This window comes from Conger conger, chromosome 6, assembly GCF_963514075.1.
Source record: "Conger conger chromosome 6, fConCon1.1, whole genome shotgun sequence".
NCBI classification, from domain to species: domain Eukaryota; kingdom Metazoa; phylum Chordata; class Actinopteri; order Anguilliformes; family Congridae; genus Conger; species Conger conger.
Genome location: NC_083765.1, coordinates 13289225 through 13306567, shown reverse-complemented (window position 1 = coordinate 13306567; position 17343 = coordinate 13289225). Strand labels below are relative to the sequence as shown.

General features: G+C 47.0%; 1 protein-coding gene across 12 annotated transcripts in view; it reads left to right on the top strand.

Moving 5' to 3' along the window:
* The window catches only part of sox6 (SRY-box transcription factor 6), a 185296-nt gene that overhangs the window by 107908 nt on the left and 60045 nt on the right, over positions 1-17343 (top strand). For 11 of the 12 annotated variants that reach the window (XM_061244563.1, XM_061244560.1, XM_061244556.1 and 8 more), the window contains 2 exons: positions 832-1004; positions 3099-3167. In XM_061244563.1, the coding sequence (XP_061100547.1) occupies positions 832-1004; positions 3099-3167 (242 nt within the window). The remainder of the gene's footprint in view (positions 1-831; positions 1005-3098; positions 3168-17343) is intronic. The other variant, XM_061244558.1, reaches the window with a different exon arrangement.

The window sequence follows — 17343 nt, the reverse complement described above, 5'->3', positions numbered from 1 at the left end:
GCTCAGTTTGCTCAATTTTCCAGTATCTTTGCGCTGCACAGTTTTTCATTGTTTCACAATAACAGCTCTATTGTATTAGCAAATCATTTAAAAAATGAATAAATAAGCGAATACGGTCACCGAGAAAGAACATCGTGTTTTTCTTTCTTTATTTTTTCTATAATGTGCCATTGTTTTAGAATAAAAATGATACCAAGCAAATGTATTATTTTTTAAACAGATTTTTATTTTCAGCTCAGACTGTGTAGGTTCGGTACTGTATTGATCTGGATAAATCTGTAGAGAGAGGTTTTAAAAAGCCAGTCCCCTGAGAGAGTCCAGCACAGGGCTGGTGGGGTGGGTGTGTGCTGGTTAGAGTTGGGTCAGCACACTCCTTAGGGGACAGGGTCCCTGGTGGGGGTCTGCAGTTATACCATAGAGCTGGGTACTACAAGATACCCGAATGGCTTGATTAATATATCAAGTAGCTGCATAAATAGCTATACCATAGCTAATGTGAGCTGTAAGCTGTAAACTCTAAATTTCCTTAGATAAGCACATCTGCTATGCAGATGTAATGTGCTGAAATAAAAATACAGGCTAGCCAAAAACCACTAAAATAAAAGTGATTAAACGCGGATATGCTGCCCATCAGGCTAGATGGCTGTAATCAAAATGCTTAATGTTAGCTGCGCCCACGTTTCACTTAGGGGGTGTAAGACATCTATTAGCAGTGTTTTTATAACACAAAATGAATATATGATGAAGCGCCTCTGGGGTCGAGCTGGTCGGCGAGTGTAGAATGCGCGTGTTTGTCCATGCCGTGCTGACCTCCGCCCCGTCTGCGGGCAGGTACCCCAGAGAGCCTGGTGGAGAAGGAGAGGCAGCTCTCGGCCATGATCACGCAGCTCATCAGCCTGAGGGAGCAGCTCCTGGCCGCCCACGACGAGCAGAAGAAGCTGGCCGCCTCGCAGATGGAGAAGCAGCGCCAGCAGATGGAGTTGGCCAGGCAGCAGCAGGAACAGGTGAGCGCCGCTGATCTGGGATCAGCCTCACCTACACCCAGCCTAATGGGAGTCAAAGGCAAAAACATGCAAAAACTGATCCAGAGTCAGCGCTGGGGACCACAGGCCACTTCAGTGGACCTGCGCATTTAAGTGTATCGTAATAAAATATAATTTAAACGTATTATATTTGATTTATTCATATTCATTCCACATGCCTGAGCCATTTTTGATCTTTATCAAATTATTTATAATATTCTCCTACATGTTGAAAGCACACATACTTTGTGTTCCTGTGTGTTTTAATGCTTTTCTTCATGTTTATGCACAGTGGGGGGGGGGGGGGGGGGGGTGGGATATGGATGCATTTATTAGCTGTTTCATCGCTGCAGAGGGTATTTGAATGAAATGTTTTATTCAGTGTGGGCATCGGATAGTTATAAATACATATAAATAAATCCACATTAAAAATATTCTCTGCTTTGAATCAGCAGTAACTATCGAACAAATGAGGCATATGGCTCAAATCAGCGAATGAACACAGTCCTTGAATTGCGTTTATGTCTTAAAGTGAATAAGGAAAATCAGTACTAAACTGGAACGCTTTTATGACCAGCTCTCCTAATTGCAATCAATAATTCAACAGGATGGGCTGCTGCCGGTGCTGTTACACTGGAATGGAGTCAAACTTGCTTTACATATCTCAAATTAATGTACACTTTTAAAGGATGTGACATTATTATTGGGATTATTGCCGCGGTTAAATCGTGTTTTATGGTGAAGTGGCATATTGTATGCTCAGATGATTTTTAATGAATACTGATTGTGGATGTTTAATGTGCCTTAATATTTGCCAACATGTGTAAGAGTATAGACTTAGTTCTTAATGTAAAAGAAGATGGGAGAACAAAAAAGAAAAAAAAGCCTCAAGTTAGAATGTCATTTAGCCATGCAGACACGAAACAGTAATTAACTGTTGACACTCGTGAGGAATCCAGCACAAATTAATCCTGACACATTTGCAGACGAGTGATATCTTACAGTGAACACTTTGTAATTATATTTGAAAATGAAAATCAAATGACACTTAAAACTAGGTTGTCATGCTCGCTGAAGCGAGCGTGCGGCTAGAGGGGCGGGAGCAGGGGCTGCCGCGGCGGACGTGCCACTCAACCCCGCACGCGAGAGGGCCCCTCTCTCACGCGCACACACTCAACCCCGGGCGAGACGGCCCCTCTCACACACGCACACACTCAACCCCGGGCGAGACGGCCCCTCTCACACACGCTCACACTCAACCCCGCGCACGAGACAGCCCCTCTCACACACGCACACACTCAACCCCGCACGCGAGAGGGCCCCTCTCTCACGCGCACACACTCAACCCCGGGCGAGACGGCCCCTCTCACACATGCCCGCGCGGTCCGTGCCACTCAACCCCACGCGCGAGACAGCCCCTCTCACACACGCACGCACTCAACCCCGCGCGCGAGACAGCCCCTCTCACACACACACGCACTCAACCCCGCGCGAGAGACGGTCCCTCACACACACACACACTCAACCCCGCGCGAGAGATAGCCCCTCACACGCACTCAACCCCGCACGCGAGACGGCCCCTCTCACACACACACGCCCGCGCGGACCGTGCCACGTCACCGTCGTGTCAGTAACCGCGCGCATCCCCCCGTCCGCCCTCCGAGTTTACTTTGTGTAAAAAGTGCTGTCTGACCTAAGGCCTTGTTGTGTATAAAATCGTATCTATTTGCATTCCACCAACATACGGCTGTATATATTCATTCGTCGTCAATTTAGTCCTCTTTATACCCCTCCATTATTTTTCCTTTTCCCCCATTTTGGGACTGATACCTGCACCTTTCAGGTTACCGCTATGGCACCCACAACTGCTCACCGAGACTGCTGCAGCTGATGAGTGTTCACTCCTCCTGCGGCCATTTTACACCCTGCCGTTCACCCAGTAGAGACTGTCCGTCTGTTGGGCTCCTGAGTGCTTTGCTGGCCATAGACAGGACATAGACATGACATAGACACACTCTCCTCATTTTTGCCTTTATTTCACACCTTTGTTTTTTCTTACTTTCCCTCTATTCCCAGATCGCAAGACAACAGCAGCAACTTCTGCAGCAACAGCACAAAATCAACCTCCTGCAGCAGCAGATTCAGGTCGGTGATGTGTTCCTGTCTTCACTCCCACCCCCATCATCTCCACACCCCCCCCTTCCCCCGCTGGTGCACGTTCTGTGTGTACTACGCTTTAACCACGCCCATACCTTTACAATGTACCCTCCCTCCGTTGTGATTTGTGATGCACAATGACCCTAGAGGTTGATGGTATAGAGTCAGGTCCTTTTGTTTATTTAACCACCAGTGTAATTCTATAGGTACACCCTCTTAAGTTGAAACAGTGCATTTCATTTCAGAAATAAAAATAACCTTTACACCTGTCAGTCTAGCTGTCATATGTGCAGTGTCATTATCCCCACTTACAGGATAATTGGCTATTCATAATTGGGGAATAATTAGCACTTCCTAATTAACAAGAAAAAAAGAGCACATATAACAACACCTAAGGAGCCACGTTTGCATGTCTGTGGGGGAAGTGCCTGGGGGCATGGCATCTGAGAGGGGGTAGTGAATGCCCTCCTGGGCAAACAGTGTGGCATGGCGTCTCAACGGTGAAGCCACGGCTCAACCATGGAAAAACATTTTTCTCATTTGTGTATCTGAATGTGTTTCCCAATGTAACTCGTTTTCAGGTGACCGTGCATTGACATACCTCAGGAATGCCAGGTTACCGTACAAGCAATGTTGAAAAATATAAAAAAAGAATTATTCATTCTATTTTGTCATTTTGTAATTTTCCTAAATCTTTACAAATAGGCCAATTTACATTGTATGCATGATCGCAGGATATTGTTGGAATTGTGACAGTGGACTTTCACTGTGCCAGGTTACCAAAAATAATGAGCTTATATTGGCTGAATGGCCCATTCTCATCATTAAGCCGTATTATACTGTTGTATTATCCCCAGGAGCTGCTTACTCCTTTCTCCTTAAGTGATCATGGAGAACAGAAGAGAGCAGGGAGAGGTGCCCAGGGTGTGTCTGCTCAAAGAAAAATGTAAACTAGCCAATAGGGAAAGGGCTCAGATGGTCAGACACTGTGTACGTAAGGGGCTCTCCTGTTGGGGTGGTGGAGAGCCTCAGTGTGTGTAGGTAAGGAACTGTGTGGTGGAGAGTCTCAGTGTGTGTAGGTAAGGACCTGTGTGTGGTGGAGAGTCTCAGTGTGTGTAGGTAAGGACCTGTGTGTGGTGGAGAGTCTCAGTGTGTGTAGGTAAGGAGCTGTGTGTGGTGGAGAGTCTCAGTGTGTAGATCAGGAGCTGTGTGTGGTGGAGAGTCTCAGTGTGTAGGTACGGAGACAAGCTGGCTGTGAAGGTCTGTGGTATTATTAGGCCTGCTGTTGTATGCCTGTTTTCAGACCACCCACGCTGAGCGGTGGAGATAGATGAGGCTCTGCGGTCAGGGTCATCGCCCGGCCCTAACGTGCATCAAACACACGGGCGTGCAGCGCGCCTCGTTGCGTAGCTGGCACGGGGAGCGGCCCTGTCTGCTTTCCCATCCCGCTCCGCAGCACATTCACACTCCGAAGGTTCTGACGCCGGTCATTCTGGGTCAGTGTGCCGCGAGACAAAGGCAGGGACCCACGCAGCTCGGGGAATCTCCGATGCGTCGCGCGGCTAGCTCAGCCCGTCTGATTTACACGCCCTCCCGTACAAGAGCGCGATTTAGCGCTGGGCTGACAGGTCTCTTTGGAGTGCACTTCCTGTCTGAGAAGGGGCCGGTAGTCTGGGCCTGTGATACAGCAGCCCCTGTGTGTGCAGCATGCTCACCACCGCCACACACTGTCCCTACTGTACTGTGTGTAAGGGCTCTGACTGGCTGGGAGTAAGGGCTCTGATTGGTTGGAATGGAGGATGCAGCCTGTGTATAAGCATATGGGGGCTCATGGTTTTTTTTTTTGGTTTTTTGACCTGCTGGTTCCAAACTGTCCCCCCCCCCCACCCCCCTTTCAGGAACGGCATGTCTGTAGAAAGTGCCCCGCCCCCCCTCTCCCCGGTGATGGGGTGACATCTCCCTGTGATCATCCAGCCTGCCAGAGCACTGTTTATCGGAATGTGACCCCTGCAATTAAACAAAAGACCCAGCGCACTTCCTCCATCTGCTCGCCTCAGTAGGAGACGTCTCGTTTACACCAGCACCGTGCGTTAATCAGGGCGAGACTGCCAGGGGCCTTAAAGTACAGACCCAGCAGATAAAAGGCAACTGTGTCATTTGCCTGTCCAAAATTTTTTTCTTTTCTTTTTTTTTCCCTTTCTGACTCGCCGAACGTAAATGCTTTTCCGTCATCTTCAGAGTTTTTTTGTTTGGAGTTTTTCCTCGATGCTGCGCTCTCTCCTTGTGACCTACTTTTACTGTATCTGTGCTGCTCACTGCCTGTGAAGATAGTGGACCAAAAAGGCACAAGGGAGGGAAGCTTTTTGCTTTTTTCTGTTTTTTTGACAGGCCCTAAATGGACTCTCTGTGGTCTAGGAAGTTGTTATACACAGCAGCGGTGCTCTGTTTAAATTAGAGCTTCCCCTTTAAAAAGTGCCGGTCTTTTTAATAAACAACAAGTTGGAGTTCATTACTACTGCTAAAGAGCCTTTAGCCCTCCAGCAGCGCTAAAGAGGTAAAGTGGTAAAACAGCAGCCCGGAGTGCGTCACACGGCTCTGTGTGTGTGTGTGTGTGTGTATGTGTGCATGTGCGTGTGTGTGTGTATGTGTGTGTGTGTGCGTGTCTGTGTCTGTGTGTGTGTGTGTGTATTATTTGTAAAGGCCTCAATGTCATCTAGGTGCTGTTGTGTTTATGGTAGGGACATCTGTGTTACTCCAACTTTGTTTGTAATGTGACCGATGACTTCCGTTGGTTCCCGAAAAAATTAGGGGAGGAAGGGTCCAAACGAGGCCACTGGAACTGAAAAACAAAACCCCTAATAACACACACTCCCCACACATTCAGGGGGTCTGCGGGAGAGCGTGCTGGGCGGGGGGGGGGGGGGGGGGGGGGGGGGGTACGGACGGAAGCGGCTCAGCACTGTCCGGTTTAACAGATCCCTTTGACTGCCCTTCTGTCCTTTCATCCTCTCTGCTTTATTAGACGGGGGAGAGGGAGAGATTGAGTCTTTGTCCTTCAGGATTATAGTGCTGCTTGTTTTCTGAGATAGCAGATGTTTTGATCTCTCCGTTTGGAGCTTATCAGAAGTTTAAGCTCAAGGTTTTCCTCTTTTTCTCCCCTCTGTGTTTCTTCTTGTTCAATTTCGTACTGCGTGTACAGTAAGTCCATTCAGGGGAAGGGATTACACTCATTTGAATACAAAATGGCTGATAGAAATTTACAGTGGGACGCAGGGCAGTTAGTGTCAAGCGTTTGACTATACAACAGAAACCTTATTTTTTTGGGAAGTTGTTACATAAGAGAAGTATATAAAACCCAGCCAAACTAGACCATGAAGACCTACTAACTTCCACAGACAGGCAGAAAATAGACACGTGCCGCACTGTGGCAGAGCTGTTTAGCTTCTGCCCCACTCAACCATAACGGCCGGCTCAGATTGGACTGTTTATGAAGAAGGCCGTCTCCCTGACAATTACGCCCCCTTCATATCCCTCGTCCCCCCCCCAATAGCAACAAATCAGGCTTATTTTAGCGTTTCAGCTGCAGTTTCCTCTTTCATATGCTTTTTTCTAATTATAGAGGGGGATGAATGGCAGCATGGCATATGCTAGCAACATGAGCAGCAGTCTATGAAACGAGTGCGAAGTTAATAAAATCATCTCCAGGCGTTGTTGGCCAAATGTTTAGCGCTCATGTTTTGGAGAGTGATATTTCAGCAGGCTTATAACTTGGCCGCATTGCAGGGTGAAGGGGAGATGAATGAAAATGACTCTGGATGGGTTTAACCAGTCTCTGCTTCACCTGGGCCCTAATACAGGATTTCATCAGGTTTTATTATTCATATTCATTATATTCTAAGTAAGTGGCAGTTTTTAAATGGCATAAACATGTTGAAATGGTCCAGCTTGTGTACTGCCTGCCTCTCTAATTTTAGTATTCTGAGGTCAATTATTTTAACAAATAACCTTTTTTGCGACAGACATACTTTTTTCTTATTGCGTCCTTTGTCATAGGTATAAGTGGATTTCGGTGAAAGATAAATCCAATGTGTTTGTTTTTTTATCACAAATCCTTGAATGGCTGTGCGTTTGTGCAGCTCAAGGGCAGCTTTCTCCTGCAGACAGAGGTCTCTTCTGCCTCACACACAGGACATCTGGCTACACACACACACACACACACACATACACACCCACACACACACAATCCAAATTACACACACACACACGCACAATCCAAATTACACACACACACACACACAAGCGCAATCCAAATTACACACACGCACACACACACACACACAAACACACACACATACACACGCACAATCCAAATTACACACACACACACATACGCACAATCCAAATTACACACACACACACTCACACACAGACACACACACACACACGCACAATCCAAATTACACACACACACACACACACATGCGCACAATTCAAATTACACACACACACACACACACACGCACAATCCAAATTGCACACACACACACACACACTCACACAGACACACATAGGCAGGCACTCAGACATATGCTCTCCAGCACAGAATGAGCAGCACACTAATGGTGAAGGTGGAATGTATCATGCATTATTCCCCTAACACGCATTTATCGAATAAATTCTTCCTGATATGACACAGCTACAACTTCCGATGCAGAATATACCCTCTGCAAGTGAACAGCAGTAAATAGCTTCCATCATCTTGGGTAAATTTACACATTTCAGGAGTATAAAAATCCCAATGCTCTTGTAGTCATTGTCTCTGCGTGCACAGCCCCTGTTGGGCGTATTGAACAGTGATAGCTCGGTGGGTCTGTGGCGACTTGATGGACAGAGAGGTTTATTGTGCCTGCATGGCCGCAGGAGCAAGGCCTGTTTATTCTCAGCTTTGGTTCTTTGGCCTTCGACACCGTGTTGTTGTACAGGTCTGGTTCTACTTATCAAATCCAGATCTGCTTTTCTTCTGCTTGCTGTGTGAAGGAACTCCACCTGGCTCTGATCTACTCCCCCCCACCTCTCTCTCTCTCTTTCTCTCTCTCTCTCTCTCTCACTCTCACTCTCGTTTTAAGTTAATGTTCGCTGGAAATTTTCTTATTCCAGTGGCAAATCTTGAAATGAGTATGGCAAATAAAGTAAAAGTGAGAAAAATAAATGAGATATCAGACTTATTTTTGGTTTTAGCAGTGTAAAACAATACATTAATAAGCAAAACTAACAGTGATAAAAGGTGAGGCACTACGGTCAGTCTCTCTCGCTCTCTCCTTACCTGTGCCATCCTCCCGCCCCCTCCTTCGACCGTTAGCGCTGGGTGTTACCTCAGGTCAGTGGACCGCTCGGCTTTCAGAAGCTGCGTTTCACGGTGGTTTAGCAGACCTTTGGTGATTTCTGGTGATCATTAAATAATAGCATCTGTATTTACAGTGCAATGGGGTGTGTCGTATTCTTCACTCTCTGCCTGGGGGGGATTAAAATGAATGTGTGCGTGCAGGGGGGGGGAAAGCACCCTCCATGCCTTGGGGTTTAAAACATTTGGACGTGACGGCGGGCTTTATCGGGAGCGCATGCGAGCGCTGTTCCTGAAGGATTGTGGGAGAGAACTGCCGGCGAGGGCCTGCGGCACACCGTCAGGCACACTTCAAAGTGGCAAAGGTTTCCTAACATGTGGTTTTAAACAGTGTGGAGGAACAGCGGGGGACTTCCAAGGGTTAAATAAGAGCTGCCAACGGCTCCCAGATTAAAGATAGAGTTTAATTGCGGCAGGGTTAACCAGCTTCACTGCGCACACACGCAGACTACCGTAAAGCCACACATCAAAGCAGATAAAACAACGGGTGCGTGTGTGTACGTATGTTCATGCGTGTGCTTGTGTGTGTGTGTGTGTGTGTGTATGAGAGAGAAAGACTGTATGTGTACGTATATGTTTGTGTGCATATGTGAGAGTGAGAGAGATGGCATAATGTATGTTTACGTGCGTATGTGTTTGTTTTTGTGAGAGAGACTGTATGTGTGTGTGTGTGTTTGTGTCTGAGAGAGAGAGACTGTATGTTTACATGTGTGGGTGCATGCTTGTGAGAGAGACAGTATGTTTACGTGCGTGTGTATGTGTGTGTGTGTATGTATGTTAGAGAGATAGAGAGAGAGATACTGTATGTTTACGTGTGTCTGTGTGTGTGTGTGTGTGTGTGTGTGTGTTTGTATGTCAGAGAGATAGAGAGAGAGATACTGTATGTTTACGTGTGTGTGTGTGTGTGTGTATGTATGTTAGAGAGATAGAGAGAGAGATACTGTATGTTTACGTGCATGTGTGTGTGTGTGTGTGTATGTGTGTGTGCGTGTGTGTATGTTAGAGAGATAGAGAGAGAGATACTGTATGTTTACGTGTGTGTGTGTGTGTGTGTGTATGTGTGTGTGTGTGTGTGTATGTGTGCGTGTGTGTGTGTGTGTGTATGTGTGTGTGTGTATGTGTGTGTATGTGTGTGTATGTGTATGTGTGTGTGTGTATGTGTATGTGTGTGTGTGTGAGAGACGGTGCGCAGAGCGGATGATTTATCGGGTCTTATATCCATGCGTAATGGGCAGGCAGGGCTAACAGAATGAGTGTCAGCCCGAGGGGGTCTGGAGCCCAGGGGACGGGCCTTTGTTCCTCTGGACTTGACAGACATGTGTCTCTCCTAAACGAGGGCTTAATTCCTGTCATATGTGCACAATTTCCCCAGGCCCATAAAGGCCGGCGAGCCTGCTGAGAATTAGCAGCGCGGGCAGCCAGAGGAAGCCTTCCTGGGGCAGGCCTGCGTGGCGCTAAAGGGCTAATTAATCGCTCCACTCACACCTTCCCCTCCGCGCGCGCTGACATTTCATCAGCCTCTCCCCCAGTCTACCTATCTGCCCCGCACACAATGCTGCGTGTCTGCTCTGCTGCACGGCGCGCGGGTCGCGTACGGCACAGCGTTCGTGCGCTGAAATGCATATTTCTGTTAACGTTAGTGAAACGTGTTTCTTTCTTCATCTCAATTTGAAATGTTGAAGTAATTTGCGGTTAGTACATTTTTGCACATTGCAATGTTTTCGCATTTCTTGTTGTTGTAATTTATGTTGTCTTGTGACCGAAGTGCAAAAGTGTTAATTTCCTATATTTTGCCTGCGTTTAATACATTTACGAAACGCTCATCAGATGTGCAGATCAGCTGGATGCTGATGCTTTTCTTTATTTTTATTTTTTTATTTTTTTTTACAAATGAATCATTCTCAAAAAAAAGCAGAAATATTGGTGAGCGGTAAATGGAGAATAATGCGGGTTCTGTGCTCGCTGGCTACCGAAGTCGGGATCTGAGAGTTTGGAGAAAGAACGATCCGTGTTCCAGTGATAGAATTGAGCGGAGAAACGGAGTGAAAATAGAGCCGTGTTTGTGCAGGTGAGCTGGTCCTGCCCATTACACACTGCTGCCTTCTGCAGATGTTTGTATTCAGACAGTATCAACAATCCCTCTTCCCCTTCAAAAAAGCACGCGCTCGCTACAAGCCTTCCGTTCAAGAGCGGCTCTGACCGCGGACACGACGCAGGTAAACCGCGCGGGCCCTTCACAGCAAGCCCGCCCTGTTCTCCTCTGTGGCTGTTTGGCCGTTTGGCTGGAGGAAATAACAGGGGGTCAGTCTTTCAGTGGCTGGTAGTGATAGTGCTGTTAGCGGGTCTCAGAAGTGACCATGCTGTTCCACCATAACACCTTATTTTTATGGGTCTCTCAGAAGGCTTCTTTAACAGGGCGCCTCTCTCAATTGTGCTGTTCTTGTGTGAATGGCTCCACACTGTAGCCGGGCATTTCTGTTAAGAGCTTCCCCCCCCCCCCTCACCTGCCTGCTCTCCTAAATTAATTTTCGTATTGTTCACAGCCATTTATTACATGATTATGTGTCTCTGAACAGAATGGTAAACCCACCCCGGTGCTCCATTATCAGTCCGCACGCAATTGCACACGTCGTTTCAATCGTACCATCTGACCTATAATTAAATCCCGTATTTTTGTTTGTTACATTTCTGTGTGAGACAAGTGTGTGCAAATACGCACAGTGCAGCAAACAAAATGCTGAATAATTTTCATAATTAGCCTGAAATAAATGTATGTGTGGTTGTGAACCGAACAAAGATTTACAGTTATGCGCTGTCTCCCTTTCGGTGCTGTTGCTGTTGTTTTTCCTACCCGCAAATTACATGTGAAGTGATAGACTCTTATTAATGCATTGCAAAAATGCCCAGAATAGACTTTGCTAATTGGGGTACTTACATATTCTCTTTAACTGTCTTGGATACACAGCATCAGGACTATAATAGGAAAAAAACACGACGTATGGCTTTCACTGCAATGAGCAAATACTCACCCTTTCTGTGTAGAGGCTGGGCCAGTAGAACCACCTTCAGACCCAGTAGTTTTCCTCAGGCCCAATCAGATTTAGCCCCTAAACATGGCCGTGCGCCATATTGGGAAACCGTTAATCGGACGACGTAAGGCCCACACGAGGTTGGGGAGGAAAAGTGGGCGGTGACCTGACTCGTTAGCTCTTTGATTTAGTATATTGACACTTGAGTACAAATAATTCCATTTAGTGGCTTTTGCTGAGGGGGTAGTTAGGGAGGGGGCGGGGGGATCAATTTAATTAGTTATAATATGTGAGCTCTTGTCAGGATCCAGAAAGAAATGCTGACGTTAAATAAAGTCACACGCCAATTTGAACAATAAAGCTATCGGGGACCCGGTTAAAACTTAATGATGCACAAAAATGGCTTAATAGATACAACCTCAGCAATGGGCATGTTGGTTTGGAAATTAAGCTAAGTGGATGAATGGGGAACCATAATGTTGCCGGCCTGTTTAAACAAATTCATAAATTATGGATATAAACAGTGTGGGGCTATCTGGGCAGATTTGTCCGCTTGGCTTGGCTGGCTTGGGCCTGAAGGGGCTGCCACTGATGTTACTGTACCAGAGCTGCTCTCTGGCGTATCAGCCACCATTTTAATCTAACGCTCGCTGAAGACGCGGGTTAACGGGAGACGGGTTTCATTTTGTGTTAAATACAGAGTGGATCTATTGATTCTTAGGGACTGTTAGAAAAAGAAAACATGCTGACAGAGCGGATCTATTCTCTGGGACTGTTAGAGAAAGCAAACATGTTCACAGTCCAGCTGCCAGTTTTTTTCATTCTGCTACCATACCCAGAGCAGAATGGGCAGCGGTGGCTAATGCGTGTTGGCAAGGCCATTGTGTGTATGCTATTGCCGCAAGACACATTTCCCCACTTGCACGCTGTAATAGCTTCGCGCAGCGGAGTAGCCCAGCTCCAGAGGCAGGTCGAGACAAAGGCACGATTGTTTGGAACATATGCTAAGAATTCCTGTGCCTGTTCTGTCGATGTAAGAATGTAGACAAACACAGGTTGAATTATCAATGTTAATTACGCACAGCCTCGCACACGCGTGTAATCAGCAGCGGGGCCAGTTACCCAGGGCCCCTCTTCTGGCACATCGGTAGTTAAGGTGTATTAATTAGGAGGCTGTGACATGAACAGTCAACGCGTGTGAAGTCACACCTGAGTCTGCCATTAGTTACCTGAGGGGATTCTTAAACCCAGGCTGGGAGTTGGCTTTCTGTAGCAGGGATTTTCAGCCTGTACCTTGGCTTGTGCTAGACTTAAGAGTACTTAATCAGCAGCATTTGAAAAGGTAGAATTGTGCATTATGGAAATTATATGCTTTTCCCTGGTGGCTGTAACGGTAAAATGCTCTTCATGTGTGTTCCTATAAAATACCGCATCGTGTAGACGTTATACACAAACGACCACAAACTACCTGTCTACATAGCAGGGCTCAGAGACGTTCTGTATGCATTTTGTATATACTGTAATTATGACATGCCTAGCTGTAACTCCCAGTCTGGCTTGGTCCTCCATCAGTCCACAGATCTAGAAGGATCCGTTTTGGCTCTGCTCTCATCCAATCAGGTTCCTCTATGCTGTACTTTTGTCCAATCAGGACCTGGTGTGATTTACACTCAGGCAGCTGTAATGTCAGAGGGGGATATGGGTGGGCGACTGAAAGTTCCTCCAGCATGGCGCTGACCTTGTTTTCCATGCTTCCTTGCTGTGTTTTGCCCCGTGAATGTTGAGAAAACTGTTTGGTCTCTGCGTCGGCTGTACCTCAGCCGGGCCTCCGTGGCTGGCTGGTGGGGGGGTGTAAATAGGCTCTAGTGTGCACGGCCAGCCAACAGTCAGAAAGGGGGCCCGTGTTTTCTTAGGGTGAGGGTGGCAAAGCGAAGCATTCAGCCCACTGCGGCACCAAAAAAAGGCCCTTTTTGTTTTCGGGGGGCAGCGGAGAGTCCGCCGTTCCCTAAGGAGCTGGATGAATGGGCTGTTTTGTCCCGTGCAGTTTTTTTCCCCTTTCATAGACGCGGAATTGTTTTTTTCCCTTCTTCTTCATAATTATTCTTGCCCGTCACTGGGTGTGCACATGACATGGGAGCGTGTTTTAAAAGTCTTAACACACTCATGTGCCTGCAATAAAGTTTCCCTCGCAACAATCCCGCCTCTGTTGTTTTCACAAGTCCCGGCAGCTGGGAGGCGACCGCGGAGACAACGGCCCAGTCTGTCGGTCGTCGACAGGAAGAGGGGTGATGCTCCCTGCCTCGGCCCGCCTCGTCCCGGACAAAGCTGCCATTACATTACGGGTGGTCTGATTTCAGCCGGCCGGCCCTGCCATTGGACAGAGATACATTTAGAAGTGAAGTTCCTGGAAGCTCCAAATCAGTCCACACATTGTTTGGACATTGTTGTAGTTTTCTGTGTGTACGTGCAGATCTAAACTACAGAAAACATTCGCTCAGCTGTTTTGCCCTTCGCATTCTTTTAAAACTAACAGATGTCCTGCAGTCATGTTGATTCAGTACGGTTTCCGATACAGGGAGGTAAACATTTAAAGGGAATGTTTATACTCTCTGTTAAATGCTCAGTGAATTAGTAGAGTACAAAATACTTTTGGATAAAATATGGTAAAACCTAAAAGGAAATATCCATGGGAAGGTCAGGTTGAATTAATATCTTTAAAAATGCTTGCATGTTTCGCTTTATTTATGACATAGAAGTATGGCGTTCTTAAAGGCTTCAATCATTTGCTTATTTTTTTATTTGTTTGTTTTTTTTTGTTTGCCAGACTTTGCGTCTCTCAAGATCACATCATTCACATCTTGTTGCTCTTTGAACATATGTTAGTTCTAGATTTGAAGTTTTGCTAATGCAGTATTTTTTTTATTTATGTTTTGCTACATGCTGTACCCTTTGAAATACAGGATGGTGATAGTGGTGTAGTTTTTACTGGGGTTTTTCTTTTTTTGGTTGCGTGTGAATAACTTTACCATAACTATTCTTCTTGAAGTCTAAGTTATAGTTTCTTGTTAAGCTAGTTGCCACAAGCTTGTTGGTCAGCTGAATACATGTTGTCTAAAAAGTCAGTAACTATTGCCATTATATCTGGTCTTGAAATCTAATTTATCCACTCTCACAGTTCACTATCCCAAATATAATAGCAACTACTATCTAGAAAAAGTTATTTTTATTGCTTTAATGTGTGTGCAGGTAGAGGCACTGTCAACTGCACGCACCATTAGCGATAAATATTTCTCCTTGCGTATTACACTTGCTACTGTAGATGTGCTAATAAGCTACCTGAAGCAGCCATGGTTCCGTCACAAGCTTAAACCCCGTACCTTTGATCATCATTAATTATTCATCATAAATACGGTGCAAGAAACGTTGTACATGTATGTGTATATAACATTTCTGTGCCATCAAACGGTTATTGAGTGAGTGGTGAGGCTAATGATATTCGTGGCCATAGTCTCTGCTCTGTTATTGAGCCGTAGGGCTGGAGAGGACACACTCAGTCATCACAGCTCCATCGCACAGACAGGGATGAAGGGCATCTGGGCATTACGGCTTATTATCTTCCCCGTCCTCCCTGTGGAAACACCAGTGCCATGGTCACAGGTGACAGGTGACAGGTGAGGCGCTCCACTCCTCCAGTGAGGAAGTGCTCCCGGTAAGGCCGGGACGGTCCTGCACACACAGGACTTCAGTCCGGCGGCCATTACGGGTCCTGACTCTCCGCTCCACACGGGCCGTCCTTCTCACGCCACTGACTCCACTGACTCACACTCTTTTGGGGGGTTTGTTTAAGTGTTCTTTTCTTCATCACTCATGCTGTTTGAGGGAGACCGTATGGATTTCGAAATTTTAGCACAAATATTTCTCATTTTATTACCAGGTTCTGGCAGAACGTTTTATCTTTCCTCCCCCTCTTATATCCCTCCATCCTCCCCTCTTCCTCACTCTCGCTCTCTTCCTCCATCCCTTCCTCCGTTTCTCTTACTGTCTCCCTCCATTTCTTTCCCCACACCGACTTTGTGACGTGATTCCCGCTCTTTTAACTTTAGGGAAATGTAACTCATATTGTTAGAAAGTTATGGAGAAAAGGAGAGGGAATAACATAATGAAAGTAGAGCGTATTCAGTGATCAAATAAAAAGCTCAGAGAGAGAGAGAGGACCCTAAGGCTTATCTTTGATATTTTATAGTGAATACAAACCTAATTGTTTAAAATATTTACAAAGGTAAATGCTGTTTTAGGTCTTTGAGGCCTTCAGTTGCGCTCTTGTGCTGAGTGCGCGTGGTTCACTTTGTGTCCTCGCCCACAGAGAGACTCAGTCGCTTTGCCCTCCTTTGTTCTCTGAGCCCTTTATGCTCTTATGCGTCTTTATTGTTTAATTCACTTTTATTTCTCCATTCAAATGGGGGTATTCCTAGGGGGTACATCTTAATCTGCCAGTTTTTTTTTCCCCCTGGAAGTACATGCATAAATAACATGTCTGAGGCTGATTCCCAAACATAAATAAGTCATCGTGAAATCCTTTTAGAAACACACGGCCTTGTGCTGCTGCAAAGCGGCGTTTCATATGGCTGTGCACCGGTGCTCTGCGATGGTGATTTCTAACCTGTTTATTAGCAGTGCAGGATCGCTGAGGGGGGGGGGGGGCGTGTTCTCCTTTCTAACAGTCTGAGATTTAATATAGACATATCGGAATGGCTGTTCTCCAAGAGAGCTTGTTTTACTCTGCGAGGAATTAGTGTAACAAGAAGTCATTCTATTTCAAGTCATTCGAAGTAATTTCTGAATAACTATTGGTTATTCAGGCAGACGACGAGGGGCGGTGACCTCGCTCTCCGTGTCTGCCCCCTCCCCCCCCGCACGCTGCGGAAGACTGCGCTGAATTGCCGGGTCTGCCCGTGGGTCTCAGCCAGGCCGGCCCGGTCCCCCCTGCTTTCTCTGGGAGACGGTGGGCACTGCGTAAACAAGCCGGCCGCGTTGGGCCGGGGCCCCCTTGCACAAACACCTCCCTAACAAAGTGGAGACTGTGTTCCTGCAGCCTGTAGATGTTAATCTCTTACCTGTCAGCCCAAACGGGCCTTTCCCGGGCTGAAAAGCTCAGGAGGGGCAGGGGGAGAGGTTTTTGGGAAAGGAGGGGGGGGGGGGGGGGGGTTGGACAAAGCAACGGTCAGACAAAGACCCTTTGTGAGTGACCTGTATGTCTGTGGCCTCCTGTTCCCCCCTCCATCGCGACCAGACCAGAAGAAGGAGGGGGATTTTGGGCAGAGGTAGGGCGATAGGGCCCTGGGTTTGAGGAGATGAAGCTCCGTCCTGGGGGGTCATCTGAGGGGGGCACGGGGGGGGGGGCCCCCGTGCTTGGCTTTGGTAACCAGGCTACAGCAGCTCAGCCTACGGCAGCTCTTCCCTACATGCGTGCAGGAGAAACACTGCAGAATGACTTGTGATGTGGGAGTAATGTGTGATCTCAGGGATTGTTTTATGAATTAAACTCGCTGGAACAAAGGAACGCACAGACGGTGGAGCCCGACAGGGATTTCATTCACAATCCCCCCCACCCACCCGCGCACCTCCCCCCCCCCCCCCCCCCCCCGCTCAGTTTATTCCCAGAAAGCTCACTTTTCAGGTACGAGGAGCAGTGCCTGGTTGACACTGTCATTTGATTTCAGTGCTTTTAGCCGTA